Source organism: Oncorhynchus nerka, linkage group LG7 (assembly GCF_034236695.1).
Source record: "Oncorhynchus nerka isolate Pitt River linkage group LG7, Oner_Uvic_2.0, whole genome shotgun sequence".
In the NCBI taxonomy this organism is placed as follows: Eukaryota; Metazoa; Chordata; class Actinopteri; order Salmoniformes; family Salmonidae; genus Oncorhynchus; species Oncorhynchus nerka.
In genome coordinates, this window is record NC_088402.1 from 10,400,993 (window position 1) to 10,410,027 (window position 9,035).

General features: G+C 46.9%; 1 protein-coding gene across 1 annotated transcript in view; it reads left to right on the top strand.

Annotated features, from left to right (window-relative positions):
• The first annotated feature begins 5,190 nt into the window (after positions 1 to 5,190).
• LOC115124999 (regulator of G-protein signaling 8-like) overlaps positions 5,191 to 9,035 on the top strand; it is a 6,277-nt gene continuing 2,432 nt past the window's right edge. The window contains exon 1 of the mRNA XM_065020077.1: positions 5,191 to 5,215. Within this exon, the coding sequence (XP_064876149.1) occupies positions 5,191 to 5,215 (25 nt within the window). The remainder of the gene's footprint in view (positions 5,216 to 9,035) is intronic.

The window sequence follows — 9,035 nt, forward strand, 5'->3', positions numbered from 1 at the left end:
GCCTGCCTTGTGAGTAGAGGGGAAGGTGAGAGGGTGAGGTCAAAGAGGAGAGGAGTGGAAAGAAGGAGGCAGAGAGGAATGAGTCAAAGGTAGACGTGGGAGGTTAAAGTCGCCCAGAACTGTGAGAGGTGAGCCGTCCTCAGGAAAGGAGCTTATCAAGGCATCAAGCTCATTGATGAACTCTCCGAGGAACCTGGAGGGCGATAAATGATAAGGATGTTAAGCTTGAAAGGGCTGGTAACTGTGACAGCATGGAATTCAAAGGAGGCGATAGACAGATGGGTAAGGGGAAAGAGAGAATGACCACTTGGGAGAGATGAGGATCCCGGTGCCACCACCCCGCTGACCAGAAGCTCTCGGGGTGTGCGAGAACACGTGGGCGGACGAAGAGAGAGCAGTAGGAGTAGCAGTGTTATCTGTGGTGATCCATGTTTCCGTCAGTGCCAAGAAGTCGAGGGACTGGAGGGAGGCATAGGCTGAGATGAACTCTGCCTTGTTGGCCGCAGATCGGCAGTTCCAGAGGCTACCGGAGACCTGGAACTCCACGTGGGTCGTGCGCGCTGGGACCACCAGATTAGAGTGGCCGCGGCCACGCGGTGTGGAGCGTTTGTATGGTCTGTGCAGAGAGGAGAGAACAGGGATAGACAGACACATAGTTGACAGGCTACAGAAGAGGCTACGCTAATGCAAAGGAGATTGGAATGACAAGTGGACTACACGTCTCGAATGTTCAGAAAGTTAAGCTTACGTAGCAGGAATCTTATTGACTAAAATAATTCAAATGATACAGTACTGCTGAAGTAGGCTAGCTGGCAGTGGCTGCGTTGTTGTTGTTCTATCTCTCTATAGTGCTGTTTCTTGTATTATGGTCTCTTTAGAGGTTTCACTTTGTTGTCCTTTTCTTTTCCTTTTTCTTCTGTCCTTATTTTGTCTTCCTTTCTTCTGTTAACTAGATATTTTTTGTAAACTAGATATTTTTTTTCTATCACCATATCTCTATGTTCTATCACCCTATATGTGTTCTATCACCCTATCTCTATGTTCTATCACCATATCTCTATGTTCTATCACCATATCTCTATGTCCTATCACCCTATCTCTAAGTCCTATCACCCTATCTCTATGTTCTATCACCCTATCTCTATGTTCTATCACCCTATCTCTATGTTCTATCACCCTATCTCTATGTTCTATCACCCTATCTCTATGTTCTATCACCCTATCTCTATGTTCTATCACCATATCTCTATGTTCTATCACCCTATCTCTATGTTCTATCACCCTATCTCTATGTTCTATCACCATATCTCTATGTTCTATCACCCTATCTCTATGTTCTATCACCATATCTCTATGTTCTATCACCCTATATGTGTTCTATCACCCTATCTCTATGTTCTATCACCATATCTCTATGTTCTATCACCATATCTCTATATTCATCCCTCTCACTGGATGATACGAGCAAAAAGACACTTGCAAACACACACACCTTGATATGTGTTAGGTACATGGGGTTGTGTGTAACTCAGTCTGAAGTGTCCCCAGTTATGTTAGTGAATAGCTAGCTTTTAGCGCTGACGCTGACTTGTAAAGACACTTTATGAGGGTGGTCACAAGGCAGAGGTCCTGTGAGAGCCCAATCAGGTGGAGGCGGCACTCGCTAAGCAAGCAGTGTGATGCCCGTTATATGTGCAAAGACACATGGAATAAGACACATGGAATAAGACACATGGATAAAGACACATGGAATAAGACACATGGAATAAGACACATGGATAAAGACACATGGAATAAGACACATGGAATAAGACACATGGAATAAGACACATGGATAAAGACACATGGAATAAGACACATTGATAAAGACACATGGAATAAGACACATGGAATAAGACACATGGAATAAGACACATGGATAAAGACACATGGATAAAGACACATGGAAAAAGACACATGGAATAAGACACATGGAATAAGACACATGGAATAAGACACATGGAAAAAGACACATGGAATAAGACACATGGAATAAGACACATGGAATAAGACACATGGAATAAGACACATGGATAAAGACACATGGAAAAAGACACATGGAATAAGACACATGGAATAAGACACATGGATAAAGACACATGGATAAAGACACATGGAAAAAGACACATGGAATAAGACACATGGAATAAGACACATGGATAAAGACACATGGATAAAGACACATGGAATAAGACACATGGAATAAGACACATGGAATAAGACACATGGATAAAGACACATGGATAAAGACACATGGAATAAGACACATTGAATAAGACACATGGAATAAGACACATGGAATAAGACACATGGATAAAGACACACGGAAAAAGACACACGGAAAAAGACACACGGAATAAGACACACGGAATAAGACACACGGAATAAGACACACGGAATAAGACACACGGAATAAGACACATGGATAAAGACACATGGAAAAAGACACATGGAATAAGATACATGGAATAAGACACATGGATAAAGACACATGGAATAAGACACATGGAATAAGACACATGGAATAAGACACATGGATAAAGACACATGGAAAAAGACACATGGAATAAGAGACATGGAATAAGAGACATGGAATAAGACACATGGATAAAGACACATGGATAAAGACACATGGAAAAAGACACATGGAATAAGACACATGGATAAAGACACGTGGATAAAGACATGTGGAATAAGACACGTGGAATAAGACACATGGAATAAGACACATGGATAAAGACACATGGAATAAGACACATGGAATAAGACACATGGAATAAGACACATGGATAAAGACACATGGATAAAGACACATGGAATAAGACACATGGAATAAGACACATGGCATAAGACACATGGAATAAGACACATGGATAAAGACACATGGAATAAGACACATGGAATAAGCCCAGCTAATTCATATGCAGCTGCACCCGCTAGCCTCTCTTTTTCTCTCTCTCCTCTCCTCACCCTCCTCCTTCTCTTCTCTTCTCCTCACCTTCCTCCTCTCCTCCCATCCTCTCTCTCCTTCTGTCCTCCCCTCCTCCTCTCCTCACCCTTCACCTCTCCTCCCATCCTCCTCTCCTTCCGTCCTCCTCTCCTCCTCCCCTCCTCCCCACCTATTCTGCACCACCTCCTCTCCCTCCTCTTCTCCTATCCCCCCCTCTCCTCCCATTCTCCTCCTCCCTTACTCCTCTCCTCATCCTCCTCTTCTCCTCCCTCTCTTCTTCTCCCATACTCATCCTCTCCTCCTCTTCTCATCCCCCCCTCCTCTCCTCATCTCCTGTCATGCCTCTCTCCATAGCCAGTACAGACAGATGAGCAGCCAGCCATAGACTGGCTAATACACTGGGAGAAACAGACCATGATAACAAGATAAAAACCAGCTAGCTAAGCAGAGAGAGAGAGAGAGAGAGAGAGAGAGAGAGAGAGAGAGAGACTACAGGTAGAGAAGTGAGGTTAATGTGTTCGTAGTCTGCAGACAGTTTGTCTAACTTGTTAGAGTGTGACGCCATATGTGTTAGTGAGGTCTGTAGATCTCTCTCTTTCTGTCTCTCTCTCAATTCCATTCAATTCAATTCCATTCAGGGCTGTATTGACATGGGAAACATACGTTTACATTGTCAAAACAACTGAAATAGACAATAAACAATAAAAAATGAACAGTAAACAAAAGAATAAAGACATTTTATATGTTATATTATGGCTACATACAGTGTTCTCAAAAAGCCTGGAGGGAGCGGTTGAGTCTGATTACCAGACGCCCTAAATACCAGATGTATTTCTGAGTGTATCTGAGTGGAGCCAAAGAGAGTGTGAGAATTTGATTGAAGAAGAGAAAGAAAGATGCAGTTTTACAGACAACCCAGAAGCTGAAGCAGAGAGACGTTTTGGAGGTTTTCGTCAGATGTAGAGTGCACTATCTCTCTCTCACTCTCTCTCTCTACCCCCCCACTCTCTCTCTCTCACTCTCTCTCAACCCCCTCTCTCTCTCTACCCCCCCACTCTCTCTCTCTCACTCTCTCTCAACCCCCTCTCTCTCTCTACCCCCTCTCTTTCTCTCTCACTCTCTCTCTCTCTACCCCCCGCTCTCTCTCTCTCTCTCCCTCTCTACCTCCCTCTCTCACCCTCGCTCTCTCTCTCACTCTCTCTACCTCCCCCTCTCTCTCTCACTCTCTCTCTACCCCCTCTCTCTCTCACTCTCTCTCAACCCTCTCTCTCTCTACCTCCCTCTCTCACCCTCCCTCTCTCTCCCTCTCTCTCTCCCTCGCTCTCTCTCCCCCTCTCTCTCTCTCTCTCTCTACCTCCCTCTCTCACCCTCCCTCTATCTCCCTCCCTCTCTCTCGCTCTCTCTCTCCCCCTCTCTCTCTCTCTATCTCTCACGCTCTCTCCCTCTCTCTCTACCTCCCTGTACCTCCCTCTCTCTCTCTCTCTCTCCTCTCTCTCTCTCTCTCTCTCTACCTCCCGGTACCTCCCTCTCTCTCCCCTCTCTCTCCCTGTCTCTCTCTTTCTCCCTCTCTCTCTCTTTCTATCTCTCTCTCCCTCTTTCATTCCATTCCTCCTCTGCAGCCAGCGATGGAGCGCAACTCCAAACTCTTAATGCCAAATTCTCTCCTCCTCCTTCCTCTTCTCCTTCTTCCTCTCCTCCGCTGTTCCGCGTGCTCTTTAGGATAAATCCAAGTTTAGGCATTTTCTTTAATTTCTCAAATTTGTCCACAGAATATTCCCCGTCTTTGAAAAACTGACGACCCCGTTTCCTCCTCTCCTTCTGAAACGATCTAGGGAAGAAGTGCAGTCACATTTTTGAGAAGAAGCGGGTTACGCCACGAAGCGTCTCTTCCTCATCTTCCTCATCCTTCTCAATCTCGATGCCACCGAAAACAGAGTGCAGCTTTGCCTCTGTGTGTGTGTGTGTGTGTGTGTGTGTGTGTGTGTGTGTGTGTGTGTGTGTGTGTGTGTGTGTGTGTGTGTGTGTGTGTGTGTGTGTGTGTGTGTGTGTGTGCGTGCTCTGGTTTCCTGCAGCAGCAGACTGATTCTCAACTCTCTCTCTCTCTGTCTCACTGTGTGTTTCAGCTAGAGTGTGTGTGTGGCTGTCTCGCCATGACACAGCAACCATCTGACTTACCTCGTCATCTCCAGTAGAACGGCATTATGGGAAATATCGGGGCGCGACATTGTCAGACCTCTCTCGCCACTCGGGGAGCTTCGATAATATAAAATGCATTGACCGATAACTAACGACGATTGATTCCACAGAGGATTTACGAAAATAAATCTCAACCTAACATACCCACTTTACTGAGAGCAAAAGAATACATCATTGTTTGTCAGGTTCTCTCTCTCTCTCCTCTCTCTCATTCTCTATCTCTCTCTTCTCTCTCTCCTCTCTCTCATTCTCTATCTCGCTCCCTCTCTCTTTCTCTCTCTCTCTCTCTCCTCTCTCTCGCTCTCTAAATATTACTTTCCATCTCTCTTTCTTTCAAACAGTAAATAACCTTGTCCTCCCCGAAAAAATGATCTCCCACTCCTTGGAAGGAAAGACAAAAGCATTCTCTTTCACTCCACATCTCTTTCTCACTCTCTCTCTCGCTCCCCCCCTCTCTCATCTCTAATTCTCCCTCACTTTCTCTCTCTCTCTCACTCCCTCCCTCTCTCACTCTCTCTCTATCTCTGTCTCTACTCTCTCCTCTTGTATTACTTTTCAGTTCTGATCTCCCTCTCTCTCCTCCGTTCTCCTTCCTCTCTCTGATCTCCCTCTGTCTCCTTCCTCTCTCTGATCTCCCTCTGTCTCCTTCCTCTCTGTGATCTCCCTCTGTCTCCTTCCTCTCTGTGATCTCCCTCTGTCTCCTCCGTTCTCTGATCTCCCTCTCTCTCCTTCCTCTCTCTGATCTCCCTCTGTCTCCTCCCTTCTCTGATCTCCATCTGTCTCCTTCCTCTCTGTGATATCCTTCTCTCTGATCTCCCTCTGTCTCCTTCCTCTCTCTGATCTCCCTCTGTCTCCTCCGTTCTCTGATCTCCATCTGTCTCCTTCCTCTCTGTGATATCCTTCTCTCTGATCTCCCTCTGTCTCCTTCCTCTCTGTGTTCTCCCTCTGTCTCCTTCCTCTCTCTGATATCCCTCTGTCTCCTTCCTTTCTGTGATCTCCCTCTGTCTCCTTCCTCTCTCTGATCTCTCTCTGTCTCCTCCGTTCTCTGATGTCTCTCTGTCTCCTTCCTCTCTGTGATCTCCCTCTGTCTCCTTCCTCTATCTGATCTCTCTTTGTCTCCTCCGTTCTCTGATCTCCCTCTGTCTCCTTCCTCTCTCTGATCTCTATCTGTCTCCTTCCTCTCTGTGATCTCCCTCCGACTCCTTCCTCTCTCTGATCTCCCTCTGTCTCCTTCCTTTCTGTGATCTCCCTCTGTCTCCTTCCTTTCTGTGATCTCCCTCTGTCTCCTTCCTTTCTGTGATCTCCCTCTGTCTCCTTCCTTTCTGTGATCTCCCTCTGTCTCCTTCCTTTCTGTGATCTCCCTCTGTCTCCTTCCTTTCTGTGATCTCCCTCTGTCTCCTTCCTCTCTGTGATCTCCCTCTGTCTCCTTCCTCTCTCTGATCTCCCTCTGTCTCCTTCCTCTCTCTGATCTCCCTCTCTCTCCTCCGTTCTCTGATCTCCCTCTGTCTCCTTCCTCTCTGTGATCTCCCTCTCTCTCCTTCCTCTCTCTGATCTCCCTCTGTCTCCTCCGTTCTCTGATCTCCATCTGTCTCCTTCCTCTCTGTGATATCCTTCTCTCTGATCTCCCTCTGTCTCCTTCCTCTCTCTGTTCTCCCTCTGTCTCCTTCCTCTCTGTGATCTCCCTCTGTCTCCTTCCTCTCTGTGATCTCCCTCTGTCTCCTTCCTCTCTGTGATCTCCCTCTGTCTCCTTCCTCTCTGTGTTCTCCCTCTGTCTCCTTCCTCTCTCTGTTCTCCCTCTGTCTCCTTCCTTTCTGTGATCTCCCTCTGTCTCCTTCCTCTCTGTGATCTCCCTCTGTCTCCTTCCTCTCTCTGATCTCCATCTGTCTCATTCCTCTCTCTGATCTCCCTCTGTCTCCTTCCTCTCTCTGATCTCCCTCTGTTTCCTTCCTCTCTGTGATCTCCCTCTGTCTCCTTCCTTTCTGTGATCTCCCTCTGTCTCCTTCCTTTCTGTGATCTCCCTCTGTCTCCTTCCTTTCTGTGATCTCCCTCTGTCTCCTTCCTTTCTGTGATCTCCCTCTGTCTCCTTCCTCTCTGTGATCTCCCTCTGTCTCCTTCCTCTCTCTGATCTCCCTCTGTCTCCTTCCTCTCTCTGATCTCCCTCTCTCTCCTCCGTTCTCTGATCTCCCTCTGTCTCCTTCCTCTCTGTGATCTCCCTCTCTCTCCTTCCTCTCTCTGATCTCCCTCTGTCTCCTCCGTTCTCTGATCTCCATCTGTCTCCTTCCTCTCTGTGATATCCTTCTCTCTGATCTCCCTCTGTCTCCTTCCTCTCTCTGTTCTCCCTCTGTCTCCTTCCTCTCTGTGATCTCCCTCTGTCTCCTTCCTCTCTGTGATCTCCCTCTGTCTCCTTCCTCTCTGTGATCTCCTCTGTCTCCTTCCTCTCTGTGTTCTCCCTCTGTCTCCTTCCTTTCTCCCTGTCTCTCCTTTCTGTGATCTCCTTCCTCTCTGTGATCTCCCTCTGTCTCCTTCCTCTCTCTGATCTCCATCTGTCTCATTCCTCTCTCTGATCTCCCTCTGTCTCCTTCCTCTCTCTGATCTCCCTCTGTCTCCTTCCTCTCTGTGATCTCCCTCTGTCTCCTTCCTCTCTGTGATCTCCCTCTGTCTCCTTCCTCTCTGTGATCTCCCTCTGTCTCCTTCCTCTCTCTGATCTCCCTCTGTCTCATTCCTCTCTCTGATCTCCCTCTCTCTGATCTCTCTGTCTCATTCCTCTCTCTGATCTCCCTCTCTCTGATCTCCCTCTGTCTCCTTCCTCTCTGTGATCTCCCTCTCTCTCCTTCCTTTCTGTGATCTCCCTCTCTCTCCTTCCTTTCTGTGATCTCCCTCTCTCTCCTTCCTTTCTATGATCTCCCTCTCTCTCCTTCCTCTCTCTGATCTCCCTCTCTCTCCTTCCTCTCTCTGATCTCCCTCCGACTCCTTCCTCACTCTGATCTCCCTCTCTGTCTCCTTTGTTCTCAGTCCTATATTTATTTATTTCTGAAGGAAGGAAGGATCCTTTATTTGAACATTTGGTAACAGTAACAGCGCGTGGAGAACTGTGCTGTCTTCCACCTTTATACATCAGACAGAGCAGTCGGTCTCTGACTCAGAGCACTGATAAGGCAGGACGTTGTTGAATGAACATGTTGAAACTGAGTTTTGGTTTTTCCAGAATATCAAAGTCTGAACCATCATGATCCCCCCTTCACTCAGTTAAAGAGTATAACACACACAGACACACACACACACACACACACACACACACACACATTGCACACACACACACACACATTGCACACACACACACACATTGCACACACACACACACACACACACATTTCACATACATACACACACACACATTTCACATACAAACACACACACACACACACACACACACACACACACACACACATTGCACACACACACACAAACATACACACACAGAGACATATACACACACACACACACGCACACACGCACGCACGCAGGCATACACTCAAAGGCCCCATTGTGTACGACCTTAGGTCAAATTGGCCCGTCAATCCCAGGCAGTTAAGAGGGACAGGAAACCTATTTAATGAGTAACTCTGTCTATCTAACTGTCCATGGGAATCGTGCAGTTGGGCAGCCCTGCATAGAAGTGACTGTCGTTCACCGATTGGCTGTGTAGGCTACTCACCGAGAATAACAACAAACTCAGTCCAGTGTATGGTAGACGTGTCAGTCACAAATACCACCCTATTCCCTACGTAGTGCACTACCTATGAGCCCCAGTCAAAAGTAGTGCACTATATTATGACAGACCAGCTATATC